The sequence below is a fragment of the Salvia splendens genome, chromosome 11, assembly GCF_004379255.2.
Source record: "Salvia splendens isolate huo1 chromosome 11, SspV2, whole genome shotgun sequence".
NCBI lineage: Eukaryota > Viridiplantae > Streptophyta > Magnoliopsida > Lamiales > Lamiaceae > Salvia > Salvia splendens.
Window position 1 is genome coordinate 7,191,437 of NC_056042.1, and position 20,127 is coordinate 7,211,563.

Consider the following 20,127-nt stretch of genomic DNA (forward strand, 5'->3'; position numbering starts at 1 on the left):
TTGAATGGAGGGCGACAACTGACCCGTGGAGAAGAGGTTTCTTCACTCAATGCTTGAGAGTATGCAGGTCGATTTGGATGCCGCCTCGGCACAGTTGGGGGGCTCAGACACGGGCTCAGATGCCACAGATTTGGGGGTCCCGGATAGCGGCGACAACGGCGGCGGTGACGGCGACGGCGACGACCACGGGGAGTGAAGAGGAGGCGGGGGCTCGTGTGTGGAAGAGTTTTTTTTTTAAATTAATGTAATTTTTTTAATTAATGTACTTTTTTTAATTTTACTATTATTATTGAATTTTCTCGTATATGTGTTGTAAATTTAATTCCGTATTTTTTGTGATTGTTAATTATTTATTATTTATAATTTTTTTTATTGTGGCTTGCATATTGCTAGCCTATTGCTTGTCCAGTTGCTTCTCCTAATGATGTGGCATAAGGAGTTTTTAGTGCTGATGATGTGATATGAGGAGGTTGTGGCTAGCCTATGGCTGACCTATTACCACCGAGATCTACACCACCACATTTTTATCGAATGAACCATTATTTAACTTTAATTATATAAAATAAAATAAAATAAAATAAAATAAAAATTCTCTTGAATCCTATGACCTATGAATGTTTATTCACCAAACCGCAATTCGAATGTTTATTCACCAAACCGCCTGTGTTTTGTACTCTCATCCATTGCTCCTTTCTCAATATTCTCTTTTAACGTACACAAAAAACACCTCTTTTCCTTGTCCCTGTGATCGGCGGAGCAGCACCAGGCGCGGCCGGAAACTGACGTCGTCCCGGCGAACTAGGACTTTTCTCCACTTGTGTGTATTCTTGCTCAATCACAGGAGGAAGCGGCGCAAATTTCCTTTTGGGGCCGTGGCCGGGTTGGGAGCATGGCTCCCGGGCGGAAGCGTGGAGGGAAAGGGGCAAAAACGAAGAGCGAATTGAGTTTGGGCGATCTCGTTCTTGCCAAGGTCAAGGGATTTCCTGCCTGGCCTGCCAAGGTACATAGCGATTAACGTTTAATCCCTCTCCCTCTTCTATTTATTTTTGCATATTGTTTTCGCTTATATTTGTTTAAATGCTGCGTTTTGAGGAGTTTTATCGTTGTAGGAATTTAATTTTTCGTCGTCATCGCATTCAATTAGCTAATCCCTTTTATTGAGAATTAGAGATGTATTAGTAGCAGTCTGCTTGATGTTGGTAATTCGTGTGAGGATAGTATGGATGAGTTTATACTAGTCCAGGGGGTCAGTTGGTGTTGTTCTTCTAGAGGATCACTTGTAGACATATATAACATGGGGCGGCATGTGAATTGGGAAACGATTTAGGGTTTAGAGCGAAATATAAATGGAGGGATTTAGGGTTAGGGTTAGAGTTGATGAGAGGGGTTATCTTGATGTGTATTCGTCTCCTCGAGGTACCACATTTATGGTGATGTATCTGCAAACTTCAGTTTTGGATAATGAAATATGCGTCCACTTTTAAGCTTTGCACTTCTGCGCATATATGTTTATACATATATATGGGTTATGGGGTGATTATTATTAGTCCCCATCTTATCATTAGTATATCAATGAACTACGCTAGGGGCTTGTTTGATACGGAACCAAGAAACTAGGCCTACAAAAAAATTGAGATAGCCCATCAAGCTAGTGTGGGAAAAACCTTTTTCTTTTTTCTTGTTTAGTACCTGAGTAAGCCTAGTAGTGTTTTCTGTGATTGGACTTTTTTTAATCCTCGATTATTTGTGCTTATTTCATGACTTTTCCATTCCCCTACCCTGGAAGATTGCGCAAAATTCCTCACACCGAAATTGTAATGAACTAGACTTCCTTATCTGGATGCGTTTCCCAAAACAAGAAAATAACCAGACCAAATTGCTAGGAAAAGGTAACTGCCATAAACACAAGCTCAATTACTCAGTCTTTATCAGGCCTGTGGCTTTTTGCGGGCTGCATAGAAATAAAAACCATAGTATCAAACAGTGAAAAATAATAAGTTAGCACTCATTTCCTTGGCATTACCCAGATATCAAACATGCCCTAGACGTAAAATTACTGAAGCTGTTGCATAATTTACTGCACTGGAAAGGCTAAAACCGCCACCTCCATAATTCGGACCTAAGAAAATTTCATTTTTTTGCGAGTACAGTAAATTGCACATCAGATTCAGTTATTTAAATTTTACACAACAGATTCAGCAAATAGTAATTACACATGGGATGATGGGAACCAACAAACCATACGAAAGAGACTAATTTGAACCCTCTACTATACATATATGTATTTGTAAATGATTCTACTCTTGATATTGGCCATTGTACTTCTCATGAGCATTTGGTGACTATGTTATATGCTTTTCTGTTGTATTGACATGCGTGCAAATTTTATTTAAACTGTGGATTGTAGTGACTTGAGATTTGTCTTGCCTATGTTAATTGCTTCCAGTTTTCATTGATTGGGAAACTTTCATGGTGTTAAATTCCAGATTAGCAGACCTGAAGACTGGAAGCATGCTCCGGACCCGAAAAAGTATTTCGTGCAATTTTTTGGTACAGAAGAGATGTGAGCACTTTCTCTTATTTTCTTCATGCATGTATTAGTGGAGTTAATTGCTACAGATCATTAGGATCTTATCTTTATTTCTATAAAACCTACAATTACTTTGAGAATACTTAAACCTACAATTACGTTGGGGGATACCTTTTTGAGTTTTTGTAATACTTGAAAAAATGAACTGTGCCTGTGCTCCAAGTTGCAAGGCCTATTATCTTCGTATTGAGAAAGTTTCTTTATAGTGTCAACCTGTTTTAAAACAGTTGGTCATTGGCAGGGTGATATTATGATTCTTATCAACTGGGTGATCTAGGAGTTTTGTGGCCTTTGTGTAGCAATGGACATGACATTGTAGGAGGTAAACATATGAACAAGTTGCAGGGAGCTTAATAATCTGCCAAGTAGTTAAAGAGAGAATTTGGAATTTTTGGGTGTTGCTTATGTTTCTGGAAAACTATTGTATATTTGATTTGGTTCTCAATCAAGGAAATAAATATTAAGTACCAATTATTTTCTGCAGTATTATACCACCCCTCATTTAGGAAGAATTGTGTTTGGTCTAATCATGCATGGTACTCTGATAAAAGCTTAAAATCAGCCTAAGTTCATGAAAGCATTGGTTTTGTTCCAACCTTTTTTGGTAGTTTTAACAGAGAGGGGCAAAAAATTCACCATATATCATCTTCACTAGGTTTCAACCATGCAAGCCTTATATGAGCTGCCTCTTGTTGAAATCTTATAATAAAATTGGTTTAGTTATCAGTCCCTGTGCATTCTTGATTCTTCTGGTGGAAGCTTAATAGTGCTTTTGTAGATTAACTTTTTAATGGACATCTTGGATTGATGTTCATAACTGGTGTAATTGGACCTAAATTAGGTATAGCTTGGGTGTGTATGTGTCCGTCAATGAGGATTTTTCTTCTTCCCACGTCACTTGGTTGAATATGATATGTAGCAAATTAGCAATTTATAATATCGTCTATTCACAGAATGGTATTCAGATTAGGCTCTCTCTCTCTCTCTCTCTCTATCTTGTTTTAGCTTTTCAGAATATGATGACTCAACCTATGAATTATTATGCCTTACTAGTACATTGAGTATACAGCTTTTTCCCTTTTTACCTTTTATGAATGAACCCTATGGTGATGGTAAGAGCCATGTGCTGTATTTTCTTATTACAGTGCAATCACATCTGTCCTTCAGATATTTCCACTTGCAGTTTTTCATCTCCCAGTTGCTTTTGTCCGCAAGGATCTTTTATCCTGGACCAATATGAATGCTTGATACTTTTCATCTGGTGAATAAACTTGTCAAATCATCATTTTCTGGGAATATTTGTTTATGTTTTTGGGCACGTATAACTATTATCATTAGGTCCCTGATTTTGATACATTTTCGAGAATCAAATTGAAACTAACTGACACACAAGCACCTTCTGGTTGTTGATTGTTCACTTATTGTGTTATGATTCATTGAGTTTTTCTTGGTAACATGTACGAAACATGAAAGTAATCACTAGCCGCTTTATCAGTAATGCTCTGTTAAATGATGTTTTTTGTGACATCCTTATGCTAATGCTCTTACTTGCACAAATCAAGTGTATTACACTATGTTTTCCTTCTATTTGAACTTTTTCTAAATCTTGTTTATATATTTAACATTGATCATATATAGTGATTGATGTTTGTGTTTCATCTCTTCTTTCTTTAATACCAACTAGCCCCAGCATATGGCTGCTGTCAGTTAAATATCTGATCTGGAGGATGCTTTTAGATTCATCACAATAGCATCTATTGACATGTAGTTTGCTTGTAATGATCTCACACACAACAGTATACTATTCTCCTAAACATGAATTGAGATTTAAAGGAAAATGATAGGATTGTTATTGGTATAATGTGAGGAACAAAGTTTTTTGCATTGTACTTGGTGGTCTTACTTTCTCTTTTGACAGAGCTTTTGTTGCTCCTGCGGATATCCAAGCGTTCACAAATGATACCAAGAGTAAACTGTCTGCTCGATGCAAGGGTAAGACGGTCAAATATTTCGCCCAAGCTGTGGAGGAAATTTGTGAAGAATTTGAAGAGTTACAGGGTAAAAGTTTAAGTGATGTAAGGGATGATAGCAATGCAGATAAACTTGCATCTGAGGCACATTCAGTGGATACAGTGGCAGGTGACGCCTCAAAGGTTAGTTCTGAAAGTGGGAGGGATAATGAGGGACTGAACTGCAAATTAGAGAGAAAACGGCTGAGTGATCTAGACTTTGGGTCAGAGCATTGTTCAGAAATACTTTGTGAGATGGATAGTCAAGACGTCAACCCTTGCTCGTTAAACGATAAGAGCCATAGTTTGTCTCCACATCCATCTTTGGGTGAGAGGAATAAGTCATGCACAAAATTTGCTAATCCGGTGAAGGAGACAAATGGTGACCAGAGTGCATTGACGAATGGCCACCAACCAAAGCTGGCAATGGATCATGATGGTGCAAAGCGCAAAAATAGTGATGTGGCTGTATCACATGAACACAATGAAGATGGTGTACAATTAAAACAGGCTTCAGGTGGAAATATTAATATGTCATCTGCAGATAATTCAAGATCAGATTTAGGTACTGGCAGTAAAAGGATAGGAAAAAAGTTAATAAAAGGGAAAAAGCATCCAGCAGCGGTAGATGATGGTCGGGTAGATGCTGAAGCCATTACTGAGGACAACAATAAAGTAATCTCAAGGAAAAAGATGAAGTTCCAACATGACCAGGAAAAGCAAACTTCTCAGACCAATCAAGTATCACTTCCTCCCAAAATGGATGACATTGTGGGTAAAAGGTTAAAATCAGGAGGGAAGGTTGAGTACAAATCTTCAAGAGCACAGCTAAGTGCGAATAAGTCCAACCATTCTCCTGATGAAGATGATCTCCCTCCACCGAAGCGCCAACGACTAGCACTTGGAGTGATGTCCACTTCTACTTCAAACTCTGAAAATAGACAGGGAAACTCTACATCAAACAAAAATAGCTTGGTGCATCCGAACAAGGTTCAATCTCCAACCATACAGCTTCCAGCAAAGAGGAGAGCTGTCCGCCTATGTGATGAGGATGAGGATGATGAATTACCTAAAACTCCAATTCATTTAGGATCTACCCATAAAGTTTCTGTTACTCCCCGAGTTTCAGATTCCAAAAATAAGAATGCTAAGAGTGGGGAGACACATGGAAACGGTCATATGGCCGTGAGGAACACAGGAACACCCAAGGAAGAGTTCAAAGATCAGGTACAATCTTCTCAAGTATCCAATAAAGCTTTATCACCAACTGGTCAGCAAGGGATGGAAAAGAGCACTCAGGAAATATCAGCTAAACAGTTATCTCCCGTTTTTCCCCAGTTAGTCACTGAAAACATCCCCTCAATGAAGGCTAAGCCAGTTTCAGGTTCTCCCAGGAGGTCCCCTCGATCTGTTACTGCTTCCAGACCACTAGCAGATTTACGGAAAAAACAGTTGACCAAGGCACCTGCTAGTGTGAACCAGAAGAAAGTTCTACTGGGATCAAACAGTAGCCTTGCTACAGAAACTGAAAGAAGTAAACCAACTTCGTCTGTTGAGATAAAGAAAACCACCTCAAGGCCCGACTCCCAAATCAATGATCCTGTCCATAAAGTTGGAAACCAAGACAAAAGTGTTACCTCACATGGTGAAAGGTAATTAGAATTGGTTTTCTGGATCTATTTATCTTTCTCATTTTTGCATATCTATCACCTATGTGTCTCAGGGTCTGCCTTTATCAGGTTGGATGGTGGTAAAGTTACCATGTTAAATTTGCCGGTTGATTTGGCTATTTCAGACTCTGCCATGTCAATGAAAAATCTAATTGCTGCTGCTCAGGCGAGAAAGAGACAAGCAAACTTGCATAACCCTTATGGAAATCCTTTGCATCTATTGATTCATGACACCGACATGCTCAGCCTTAACCCAACTGCTACCTCTTCTGCATTAGCAGTTGATACTAGTAACATACTTCAAATCGATGTGCAAGACCATACTTCTTCCCCTTCCTTTGATGTTCGCCAGTTGCCGTCTACTAGTGGACATGAAAATGAAGACCTGGAGGAAAGGAGGGTGAATTCAGGCCATCAGGCATCGGGGAGTTCTTTAAGTGGAGGTACTGAGGCAGCTGTTGTTCGTGATGCTTTTGAAGGGATGATTGAGACGCTATCTAGGACCAAAGAGAGCATTGGTCGTGCAACCCGTCTTGCAATTGATTGTGCAAAGTATGGGATTGCCAATGAGGTACATCATGACTGCAGATCATTTTTTTGTGTTGGTCTTCTAATTCGACATTCAACATTTCGCCCTATGTGTTAAACAGTTAAAGTGTGTCTAGCATATCTTGTATTTCACCTTTATATCTTCATCAGTGCTGCCGTGTATCTTCATTTGTCTTGTTGATGAGTTTCCCCTGGTTGAACTTGGCCCAGTGTCATCATATTTCATATATTGTATCTGGTTAGTTACATAATCAGATTATCCTTTGGAATTTTTTCTTTACTTGATTCCTATTTCTTTATGCATAACATAACGTAGTTATGAGCTTCTAAGGAGTAGCGGCGTGCCAGGTAAATCTAGTGATATGATATCAGCCATGCTTGGAAATATAAGTTGTCACATGTGTGGTTAAGGGATTTGTTAACAGCGGTTCAGAGAGAAGGGTTACATTGCTTTACAGGCTGATTATTCCTTATTGTATTTGTTGGCTTCAATTTCTAATTATGGTGACTTAGGATAGGAATGTGATGAGAATACTTTGGTTATTCTCACGTCAAAGAGATTTGAGTTCTTGAGGCTGTGAATAATGAGGAGTCACATATTCTAAACAAAATGATTTGAACTTAGAGACTATCTGTATTTATCACTGTCCCCTTCTATATGAATTAAGTTTTCAGGTTTTTGCTTTGTTGATATCACTTGCCAGGATTTCTACTTAGTAATGTAAACTAGGCACTCCTGTATCACTGGTAGCTCTTATATACTGATTATGACATTTGATTCTTAAGAATGAATCTGGAAGTAGCTACTAAGTATGGTAGTTTTGCTTACATATCTGAGGACAATTTTATGTAATATCCAGTTATCCACATCTGCAAAGTTAGCCTAGACCTAGATTGAGATGCAGGTAGTAATACAACCATAAAATCTGATGTCACAGAGCCACTGATGTGTTGCAGGTTGTAGAACTTCTCATCCTGAAGTTGGCGAATGAGCCAAGTTTTCATCGCAAAGTGGACCTCTTTTTTCTGGTTGACTCTATAACCCAGTGCTCTCATAGTCAGAAAGGTATGCGATTGCAAAAAGTTACATTACTATGCAAAATACTTTTCTTCTTTCACAGACAAAAAGGGACATGCATACATGCAATCCCACTGTACCACACCTTTCTCTTATGAGTTACGGTAGATGTTAAAGGCTTTTTAAGCACAGATCATTATCACAATAATCATATGCTGTTTGTCAAATACATCCCAGCTTGCTTCTTCTTTGGCTGTTGCTCCATGTTCTTTTGTTTCTAAAAAGTAATTCTACCGTTTCATCATCTGTTTCCTTGCTCACTCATGTGAATCCATTTCTAAATCCTTTGTAAATGACCTTCAGGAATTGCTGGGACATCTTATATTCCTGTTGTTCAAGCGGCATTGCCCCGTCTCATAGTAGCGGCTGCTCCACCTGGAGCAGGTGCTCAGGAAAACCGCCGTCAATGTCATAAGGTGACTATATTAATTGAAGGAAACTATGCAGAGTGGCAGCCTCGGTGCTTGACAGTTCATTTGCAAATCTTTTTCAGGTCTTGCGGTTATGGCTTGAGAGGAAAATTTTTCCAGAATCTGTCCTTCGCCGTTACATGAATGGGATAGGAACAGATAATGATGGTGGAGCTGCTGGATTTTCTCAGAGACGCCCTTCCCGAGCTGAGCGGTCCATCGATGATCCTATAAGAGAAATGGAAGGCATGTTTTTGGATGAGTATGGGAGGTATAAACTATGAAGTTTACTCATTGCTCTCCTAGCAATTCTTTATCTTCTATTTCTTCTCCTCTAATCATGCTTATTTGCTTAAGCTGACGTGTTTCTACATGTTTGTAGTATTTTATGTCATGTCTTTCTATCACTATTCATATATTGCCTGATGTCATATATAGAGGTATTATTTCCTATTGTTTTAGGAGATTGCTTGATAGCTAGCCATGTTCTTTATTAGAATTTAAACTGCTAACTTGCTTATAAATTCAAGATGAATTATGTTACACTTGAAGCTCAACCACATTTTTGGGTGTCGGAGGGTGTTGGAGGATAGTGAGCCCCACTCAAGCCAAGGAACTAAGCTGGCCCCAAAGGAGGCTCGCCCTTGGCTGGTTTGGTTGATGCCTTTGAAGTTTGAACCATGTTTTTAGTCAAAGGACACGTTTGCAAGTAGGAGTCCGGTGATGAAACCACATAAATAGATCGCGTGCTTCAATAGAATCTCACACTTCTCGACTATGTGCTTCAAATCCTGAATGCACCTGTCTCAATGAATTAAAATCTAGGTGATCCACATATGTCTTAGCACTTCAAATCCTTAAGAGTTAGAAGTTTAAACTGGTAATGCTCTGGGCCTCCAAGAAAAAAACTACTACATAGAAGGAGAGATGGGAGAGTGAATGTAGGAAGAAAATGACTTAAATTGTGTGCATCAATCACTAGAAGGATCTCATCTGAGCAAGTATTCATACACAGGAAAGATTTTCCTAAACAAGAACGACAATCCCACCCATATTTATCATTTTTCTACCTAAAACCATATTCACTTTCCAATCATTGGGTCAAAATTCTAAAAGATAATGTAGGGGTAGATATGGAGAGTATTGAAGGGATTTGGCAATCCTTAGTCGCTTAACTAGTTTTCACTATTATATTGAAATCATTACTTCTGAAATGGTTTTAGTAGGCTTGCAACTATTTAGTTTAATGAAATATGAGCTCCATAGTTGTACTCATTTATCTTTTACAGAATTGTGATTGAGGATTATATGTTATAAGCATTGATAAGAATGGATTCTAGTTATTGCGTGGGGTATTAAGCTATGCATGTGCTGTAGCTAGTTTGCCTTGTCTTGATTCTTAACTGGATGTATTATCTTAATTCTGGATTTTTTGGATACAATGTTCATTTACTGTTCTGTTGGTTCCAGCAACACCACATTTCAGTTACCTGGGTTTCTATCATCTCATTTATTTGAAGAAGATGATGATGAAGATAATTTTTCGTCGATGTTATACAAGGAAGGTTTAGATACGTCACCATCTGAGCATAACCTTGCAAGTAAGGATCCTGAACACTGCACTGTTACTCCAAGTGACCGGCGCCACTGCATATTAGAGGATGTTGATGGTGAGCTTGAAATGGAAGACGTTTCTGGTCACAACAAGGATGATAGAATATTAATTTTCAATTGCACCTCTATCATAGCTTCACCTGAGCCGAATTCTGATGTAAAGCTTAAATCTGCTTCTGAAATGTCTGAGTTGCTGCCTTCTCCTGAGGGTTCTCCACCATTACCACCTGGCTCTCCTCCTATGACTCCCCCTCTTCCTGCTTCACCACCTCCATTATCCTCATCCCCATCACCTCCACCTCCACCTCCACCTCCACCCTTATCATTATCATCTGCACCATTACCCCCACCTCCACCACCACCTTCCTCACAGCAATTAATTCCTCCACCACCTATTGGTCCTCCTCCATATGTTCAGTCATTGCCACCTCAACCTGCATTGATGTCCCAATATGTGTCTCCAGTTCAGTCAACTTCTCAGCCTTTAGTTTATCACCTACCTCCATTACATCATGAGATTGGTGGCACACCCAGTGTAAGTCATGTGGCTTCTAGAACATGTATGTTTATCAGTTTATGTTGATTCAGTTATGTTACTCTACAGTTATGTGAAGATTGTGAATTTGGTAATTCCAGGGAAATCTGCCTGTCCATATGGTTTCCAGTACTCAAGGGTCCCATACTGAAGCACCTAGAGGTGAAATATATTCACAGCAGTCCTCTTTCTTCTCTCCAGCTGCAGGCTGCAATGCACGAGAGCATGTTGGATACAATTCATCAAGGCCTGTTGAATATGGACAGAATGATCCATGTATTAATCACCAAGCTTCAAAGCAGAGACAACATTTGCTGCCTGGTACTGCAACATTTTCCCAAAGACCATTGCATCCTGATGCCCGACCTCCACAAATATCTGCCCATTTCTCATATTCGAATACAGTCATCCAGCACCAACATCCCCCTTATCCATTGCAAGTATATGCTGATGTTCCTAGGAGGTATTCTACTGATGAACAATGGCGGATGCCAGTAAATGATTTCAAAGCAGATCTTCCTTGTGGGGGCTGGAGTGCTGGAGCCCAACCATTTTCTGGTCAACCTTATTCGCATGAAGGTGCAGGTTATATTTTTATGTACGGAAGTAAATTATCATTATAAGTTTTAGTCATTTTCTGCCTTACTTTCAATATTGTATATCCTCATTGAAAAGTTATGAGATATCTTATGGGCTAAACAGGCTTATGTTAACAACCTAAATCTAGAAGAAAGCATATGAATATAATAAAAGCTCCGACTCTTTAACCAGGAATTATTGTTGTATTAATAAATCTTAGAAGTGGTCCTTTTACCAACAACCGGACAATTCAACTTTCTCGCACTGCTAAAAACACCTGAATTCTAGTTTGAGTTAGTATACCTTTTCAAGAACTATAGTGGAGTATTCTTGTTTCTTCTGTTTCCTGAACTTTTATCCATATTTGACTAATGACTTAAATCTTGGTTCTCTCATAAAAAACTAGTTGAAAAGTCCAGTGAAACTCATTTTGACAGCATTTTGATTTCTAGGAGGTTACTATGGACCCCCTTCAGAAAGGGCTCCTGAAAGTGCCGTTAATTTCCGGCCTGGTGGAACAAATGGTCTACCACCAGCACCTCCAATTCTAGGTGATCTTAATGCTGCAGATATTTTGAATTTTGCTACCTGCAAAAATGCAATTTGTGTTGTTGATTCAACCCTCTTGCTGTATTTGTCACAGTTCATGGTGTTCCAATGATGCCTTGTAGGCCGGACATGTCAGCTGTCAATTGGAGGCCAGTATAAGGCTGACTTCTTGGATATGTGGTGAGTTGTTAGTCTTTTTCCCTTTCAGTTAGACTAGCCAAATTCCCCACCAGCAAACTTTTGTCAGAAACATTTAAATACATGTTAACTATATATTAATAAATCAGTTCAACGGGTTCAATCTAAATCTTGCAGTCCTGATTATCATGTTCTTAGGATGGCAGTATGGAACTTAAAGCAGACCATCTATTTCTCTCTGTTAGAATCTTAGAACACTAATTGATGAATCCATTGAATCAGGACATTTAGCATTAACAAGTGAAGTAGTTCGAGTTTTACCTGACTGAAGATGCCATATAGCTGTTATCTATAATTTTGCACTTATAGCTGCATCATGACTGGATGCCAGCCCTTTGGAATATTCTCTTCAGTGTTGGATAATGATTCATACCATTTTTTTAAGGAGAAGTTTTATTCTTCCAGGCTCCATAACTAAATTGCATTTCCTCATCTCATACCAAGCTAATTTTGCAATTGAACAGTTTTGCACTTATTTTCACAAAGACTATCTGGCATCATTTTGTGCGTAGAGAGATGTATATAGACCTGTTCTTTTACTCTGAATAATTTTTTATAAGATTCTACTTTACTGTTGCCAATCTAGTGGTTAGGGTTGGTTGTTTAAAACTAGTCACATCCAATGAAAATTGAATGATAGCATGTTTTCTCATCTTCCCATCTTTTCCTGGTTATATAGGCTGCAGAGCAAGAGGGATTGGCCCTAATAATCCACTAGATCAAGTTCTAGATCACAATGTGGAATTTTGAGAAGCTATGAAGAGCCTTGGCAGGATTGTTTATATTAGATTTTTTCCTGACAAATGCATCCCCGCACACATACTCCTAAGTGTAAGCCATTTTCTTATTTTAATTGACGCTTGTAATTATTTATTATATCATCAAAATTTAATGGATGCTACAGTTTATTCTATGCTTTCCTGCTTTTGTTGAATTTGTGTTAATTGTCTTTTATGCTACTCTGATGCACACCAAGTGATCACAGCACTGCCAGAACATATAAGTTTTCAAATTTTTCCTTTTGAGTTTAAAGTCACTGGTTTTGAATATTTAAGTTTTTAAAAGTGGGAATTTGGTTCCTGCTGACTATAACGCTTAGCGGATTTCATTTCATTTATTTGCTAATATATGCCTAATGAGAATCCTCGAACCGATATTTTATTTTCTCCCTGCATAAATTTCCTCTAGACTTTTCTACGTGTGGTCCAGGCTAGCTCGGGTCCTAGGATCATTAATTTCGCAGGAAATGCCGTAGCTTCTTTGCAATAATACTATCCAGAAGGCCCTTAGAATTTAATCAATTATACTCTGTGATTTAGTCTCTTTTGATGGGGTAGGGCTCTCTTTCAGATGGATAATTGATTTTTTAGTGTTATGCTACTTTGGATAGCAGTGTTGGGGAGGTGCTTTTAGTTTATACACTACCTGAAGTAGGCAGTGAACTAGATGTCGCTTTCACTTGAATGGAAGAAATAAATCTAATCTGAGACGTTTCATTGGCTGTTTTAAGCATGTAATAATATTGTATCGGTATGTCATTTTTGGCTTTATATGATCATAAATGCACTACTATTTGTTGCTATACTTTCTGTATAATAGGAGTATATGTGTTTTTATTGTGAAGTATAATGAGTAGTTCTATAATACCTTATTCAGATATAGTATCTCTTTTTAAATGTCAATTTATTTTGTTTGTTTATAGATATATGTGTTTATTTATAATTTTTTAAATGGAAAAAATAGGATAATTATATCATGATGTAGCAGTGATTGCCTGTAGGGATTCTATATGAAGAAATGAAGATTATACCTTACTTAATGAAGTTGGAGCACTGAAATTAGCACATACCCCTTTCCATTTTCTGTTATTTTGCCATAATTGAATAACTAAGTGATGAATTTGTTACTGCTATTTAGGTTATATAAATATCTCTTCAAAAACAGCAAATAAATTCTCTACTTGGTAAATTTGAAAAGGATGTCGGCAGTGATATTTTCTTATGCGATTGATAAATATAATTCTATTTCTGTCATTTTCATTCATTTATAAAATAGCTTTAGATCTCATGAACCATTGATTGGGAAATTGAATGAAAATGATGTACATAAAGTAGGATGATTTCATGTTTTAGTTTGAAGGGAACTTGTTAAAGCTGAGCATATGATTGGTTGAATTTTGTGGATAAATAAATATATTCTGGGAATAATATTTATGAGAATCTTCAAATAAAGAAAATGAGTAAATTAGAGATTATTACCAAGTATTTAAATATTGAAACACGGAAAGTTGTCAGTGGGAAGCCAAGCACCACCACACTTTTTAAAATCCAACGCAACAATTCTTGACTTTACATCTGTATTATTTTATTAGATTTGTAATCATTATTTTTCTTTTATCATTACTTGTTTTACTATTATGTATTCGGTGAGAATTCAAATCTTTTATTTATTTATTGACTACAAATACTGGACTTTTACTTCGACATCGTTATTTAGTTAGACATATAATGTGATTATAATCAATTACCTAAAGTTCAAAGTCAAACAAAAAATTAAATAAAATTCATTTATAATTGAATTAAAAGAAAAAAAAGATGGACATAGAGTTCCGTTCCACTTCCATATACTCCATAATATAGCAACAGGAGAGAGAGAGAGAGAGAGAGAGAATACTATCTGAGACTGAGTCAGATCTGCAAATGCTGGCTCAGCTAAATTCGTTACAGAAATTTGATGAGGAAACACGGTGTATGCGATTTTGATTAGTTTCGGAATGAGTGGATTCCAACTCCTGCGCTAGTTCACTTTTAATTAATCTTTTTTATATGTTTTGAGTTTTATCGGTTTGGGGCTTATGGAGAGAGAGGGGTTTGTGGGAATGAAGGAAAGTAGGGGTGCCGAATTATACCATACCGGAACGCTCCGATCATCTTCGCCGACGAGATCAGTGCCGATTTTTCCCCCGCCGTCTTCTGCCGTTGGCGTCGGTGCTAACGGTGGTTTAAATTACACAGTCCATACCGTGTCTAAATACGACACGCTTGCCGGCGTCGCCATCAAATACGGTGTCGAGGTATTCATAAATACTTATTTTTTTCATTATTATTAACTTGTTCGACTCCGTCTAGGGACTTTCTAGTTTTCTATGTGTGTGATTTCTGTACTTTGCTTGTGCTCCGTGTAGATATTCGGCTGCAAAGTCTTACAAATTATCGTTCGAATTCTTTCTTCTTGCTGGAAATGTGTACCTGTTTTCGTGTTTCGCTCCCAATTTCGTTGGAATTTCATAAAATAATGGCCATCTAAACTGAAATGCATTTTTAGGCCGAAATGCTTTGTTAAAAACTTTTTATCTCTGGCGTAGGTTGCTGATATAAAAAGGCTAAATGGATTGGTGACAGATCTCCAAATGTTTGCCCTTAAGACAATTCAAATCCCACTTCCTGGGAGGCACCCCCCTTCGCCTGTCTTGTCAAATGGTCACAAGACTCCTCCGCGGTACATGATTTGTTCTCATTCTTGTACATAGTTTATCTTTCCAGAAAATTTTTGTTCTCATTCTTGTACATAGTTTATCTTTCCAGAAAATTTTCAAATTTCAAGCTGTAATATAGTGTATCTGGTATCCATGTCAGAACATGGACTAGTAATGCCATAGATCCTGATGCTTTTTGTTCAGTTCATAAACAAGCTAAAATAGTATCTGCCCATCTATATGTTTGTTAAATAATTTGAGCAGTGTCGTAGTCATACTCATACCAAATACGAGTAACAGATAGTTTGGAGTTTGATGAAGTAGCTTATTTTGGTGTCCACTTGCAGGCCAAGCAATACGCAGCAGACATTATCAGGTCGTAGACACTCTGATATATTTGATTCATTTTCATCATTGAAATTGAAATCTGCTTCCGAAAAGAAAGTCTCTCCATCCATGAGCAGGATGCAAGGTTATTATGGTATTAAATCAGCACACGTAAAAGATGCTGGAGAAGGCTGTGAAATGGCAACATACCAAAAAGGGGGAGCTCATTATCTAGAGGATGGGCCACTTCTGAAATCATCTATTTCTAACCCACCACTTAGCCATTATAGAAAGTCAAAAAGTGCAGCTGATTGTTTAGATTCAGAGAATGGCAGTCTCATTGATCATGATTTCTTACAAGGAGCTGAAAGTAATGGCTCAGCCAAATGGATTGACAAGTTGGTAAGACGCCGTCAAAAGTCTGATGCTGATTTTGCTTCAGAAAAGCTTTTGAAGGAGGAAAACAATAGTGGTACTGCAATTTCAGCTATTACAGGCAAAGGCCTGGCTCTCAGGCCCAAGTCAGCTTGCCGTACAGTGTCACTCGAAGCTGATGGTGAAGTAGGAGGGTTTAACCCCATTCCTGTAGGGTTAGGGGATTCCTTCCTGAATGATGACATTAATGGGGTAAAGAAGTCACCAAGTGTATTGAGTTTGCAGGATTCGGACAATGGTGCCTTGTCATCCATATGGCCGACATCAAAGTGGAGTTTGAAGCAAGATTTTCAGGCTCTTTCTGCTGCAGCCATGACTAGCCCGATCTTTGATGGATTGTCCAAGCCTTCTAACTGGAGAAACAAAGCAGCGGTCGATTAATACAGTCTTCAACATCAAATACGACAGAAGCATTCATTCAGTGAGAAATAGCAGACAAGTATTCTGGGTAAAAATGAAGAACCGAAAAAATTTACTCCAATTGGATATTTGTTCAATTTAGTTTTCGACGAATGATTCTGTTCTGCCTTGTAGTTAATGCCTAGAAGAAACTGAGCTGGGAGTAGGAGAGTCAAAATCTTCCAGTTCATTTCTCAGTTGAGGTAGAGGGTTTTGCATAAATGCATCATGGAAGCTAGATAAAGAATTGTATATTTACATTGTGAGAGAGGAAACGAATTCGGTATACATGTATTTACTCGTGAGAAACGGTTTCTTTGAAATTGTGATTAATAAATAAATTTAGTATCTTTGGCTTTCCATCTTTGAGTGTCATTTTATCACTCAATGTGAGGCGGTGGAGAATACATGTGCAGTTCTTTTGCAGGCAAAGACCCCTTTTGAACGGTGAAGTCGAACGCACTAAAATATTACTCTATAGCAAGTGGTGTCATTTCATACCTTATCAAAACCACAATCATAAGTCATACACTATACTTGCACTGTTTGGTAGATACATTACAGCTAGATAATGAGATTTATCGGGGTTTAGCTAATAAATAATGTCTCATTTTGCTATTTCAATTTGTCCGTGATTTAAATTTCTATTACTTTTTTTCCATCTTCACTAAATGGACCATACTCGCCAATAAATCAGTACACTCACATATCATTTTAAAATTATTGCCTTGAATTATTGTACCAAAATTTTTGGCTAAATTGATCTGCATTGTGTTTCTACTGCTTGATATCGTGTCCCCCTTCGCTTTCTTCTTTGCTACTTTGTGATCCATCGGAAGACTCCATTTAACCACAGTCAATATCGTCGTAGAACTTCGCATTGTAATTCATTATTTTGTGTGTCGTCCACGTACTTGAAAGACTTATTAAGATCCTTACTAAACACATCAAACGTCTCTATTCAAATATCTATTAGAAATAGTCAATGACTTTAAGAAATATCCTTCTGCACTTGGCTCTTGCGCTTTCAAAGATGATTGAAATCTTGCATTGAGAGGGGATTGGTTGGGTTCATGCCTTCGATTTTGTTGTGAAGTGAAGAAATAGAAGAATTGGAAGAGATACAAGAACTTGGAAAAAACTAGAGGAATTGACGAGATATGAGAAATGGATAAAGGAAATATATATAGAAGGTTGAAATATATAAATTGAAAAATAATTAATAACATTTGCAAATCGATAAAAAAGAAAAACATTTAAAAAAAATTAAAAATATATCATGGTCGAAAAAGAAAAAAAGACAAAAGGAAGTCAACAAGCGCACTGTGACCGAAGCACTTCACACACATGATTGGTCGAAAAGCCATGCAATTTAGCACATGTGAGTGCGGGACAAATTATCCACCCATAGCTATGATCTGTCCCGTGGCTCTTGGCCCTCAACCCTTCCCCTAACGGTATGACTCCATTTTTGCACCGTTGTGGGGTGCCCTTGATAACATGATTTTTGAAGCATGAATAAATGATTAAATCTGATAATTTTTTATACGACACGATAATCCAATACGAATTTGTATGAAATTAATAGGTTTGGCTGAAGTCTTATTAAGTTTGTGTATTTATCATATAAAACTTGAGTTTGATGTTATTCAGGATGTCACATAATGAGCAAGTTAAGTAGGTTCGTTTGAGAATATATAATTATCTAGAAATAATATTCTTAGTTTAAACTGTAGTTATTACTCCAGAGGAGTGATCAATTGCTAACTCAATCTTTAATTGCTAACTACAACTAATTTTTAATTATAAGATTGGTAGAAATTTAGTGGTTTATAAATTGTCATGTGTAATTTCGTTTTATTATTATTTAAATTTAAAAAGATAAGAAAACTATCAAAATTAGGGTTGTAATCAAAATGTCAATATAGTGTGTTAAACATATCAATACGATTCATTGAATATGTCAACACAATTTACCATTGACATTGTTTATGTATTATATTGACATATTATGATAGCTACATTGACATTGAATTGCTTCTTCAAATGTACGAAAATTCAAGAATTTTTTTTCAAATTTTGACATTAGAACATATGTAAGTTAGATCTCATTAGAATCCTTATAAAATTATCTTTAATTTGATATAAGTTGTACAAAAAATAATTTAAATTGAGATAGTTATAATCATTTAAAATTTGTAGATATTTTTTGAAAGTTAGTTATAACTAACTTTTGGTCAATTGACATTAATATCCCTAATTGATATTTTATGTGTATTGTATTGATACTAAGGAGGTGTTTGATTTGGCAAATAGGAGTATTAAATGCCCCAAAACAAACCTTTTCCCATGTTTGGTTTGTCAAATACCCTCTCAAGAGGGCCTGTAAAAAATGTCTCCGGCCCGTCTCATTAGTGCCCATTTCATTAGTTAAGGTATCTCCCAAATTTTGAAAGATACATTTTCTCTCCTAATTTAAACTATAGAAACCATAGAAGTCAAACCAAACAATAGAAATATTTCTCTCCTACCATGAAAAGGGAGGCATTCCTTTCTTGAGAAACCATAAAGGGCAAACCAAACTAGCAATGAATGAATAATCTTGTGGATTCATTTTATGATCCAATGGGTATAATTTAATTGTAGTTAGCTATTTAGGAATGAATTAGCAATATAACACACCCCTATTACTCCATATGATCAAATATATAAATACTGTCAACTAAACAGATGAGCTTTTAATTATTTGGATAAGGAAGCTCGAGATCTAGCTTTAAGACCATCCATAATAGGAATAGCCCAGCAATAGCCCAGCCATAGCCTAGCCACTGCCACATCATCAGCACTAAAAATCCTCCTGCCACATCATCAAAACAAGCAAATAGCCCAGCAATAGCCCAGCCATAGCCTAGCCACATACTATCCACATCACTATTAACAAATATATACAAAATGAAATAATTAACAATCACACAATATACGGAATTAAATTTACGACACAAAAACAAGAAAATTCACTAATATTAATAAAATTTAAAAAGTACATTAATTAAAAATTTACATAATAAAAAAAAACTAACGGCGGTCAATCCTCCGCGCCCATAACTCTTCAATTAAATCCTTTTGGAGTCGAATATGAGCCTCCGTTTGGCGCATGTCGGCATGTGCTTGTAGGAGGCCGGCTTCATCGTGAGGTACCCCACTCCGTACGTTGGGGGCGGCCACGCCGTGGCTTGGACCGGCTTCATTATCGTCGTTGACCCAATTGGTCAGATCGCCACCTTCATCTTCGACAATCATGTTGTGCATGATAATACATGCGTACATTATATCAGCAATGCATTGGACATTCCACAAACGCGTTGGACCCTTAATTGCCGCCCATCGAGACTGGAGCACATCAAATGCGCGCTCCACGTCCTTGCGTGCTGACTCTTGCCGTGCCGCAAAGTATGCCTTCTTCTCATCTCCTGGGCATCGGATCGTCTTCACAAAGACAGGCCACCTAGGCTATATCCCATCCGCCAAGTAGTAGCCCATATCATGTTGGTTGCCGTTGGCGACAAAACTGATGGCCAGACCGACGCCCTGGCACTGCTCGTTGAAAAGTGGCGACGAGTTGAGGACGTTGAGGTCGTTGTTCGAACCAGCTATCCCAAAATACGCGTGCCAAATCCAAAGCTGGTAATCAGCTACGGCCTCCAGGATCA

The 20,127-nt window shown here is 37.6% G+C and overlaps 2 protein-coding genes across 4 annotated transcripts; both read left to right on the forward strand.

Annotated features, from left to right (window-relative positions):
• The first annotated feature begins 637 nt into the window (after window positions 1–637).
• On the forward strand, window positions 638–12,694 carry LOC121756408 (ENHANCER OF AG-4 protein 2-like). Of its 3 annotated transcripts, none has more exons than XM_042151956.1 (12): window positions 638–1,000; window positions 2,487–2,563; window positions 4,509–6,251; window positions 6,339–6,840; window positions 7,776–7,884; window positions 8,200–8,312; window positions 8,390–8,577; window positions 9,777–10,455; window positions 10,557–11,040; window positions 11,487–11,585; window positions 11,678–11,763; window positions 12,461–12,694. In XM_042151956.1, exons 1-11 carry the CDS (start codon window positions 890–892, stop codon window positions 11,740–11,742), a joined length of 4,170 nt encoding a protein of 1,389 aa, XP_042007890.1. In that variant the 5' UTR covers window positions 638–889; the 3' UTR covers window positions 11,743–11,763; window positions 12,461–12,694. The 3 variants fall into 3 exon arrangements, with proteins under 3 accessions (XP_042007890.1, XP_042007892.1, XP_042007891.1); XM_042151957.1 differs by having other exon boundaries at window positions 639–1,000; window positions 10,557–11,034; XM_042151958.1 differs by lacking the exons at window positions 11,487–11,585; window positions 11,678–11,763; window positions 12,461–12,694 and having other exon boundaries at window positions 9,777–10,480; window positions 10,557–10,754.
• Window positions 12,695–12,834: 140 nt separating this feature from the next.
• Window positions 12,835–16,779, forward strand: LOC121756409. The gene is made up of 3 exons (XM_042151959.1): window positions 12,835–14,854; window positions 15,146–15,279; window positions 15,604–16,779. The coding sequence occupies exons 1-3, from the start codon at window positions 14,636–14,638 to the stop codon at window positions 16,397–16,399; spliced, it is 1,149 nt and encodes a 382-aa protein (XP_042007893.1). The 5' UTR covers window positions 12,835–14,635; the 3' UTR covers window positions 16,400–16,779.
• The last annotated feature ends 3,348 nt before the right edge of the window (window positions 16,780–20,127 follow it).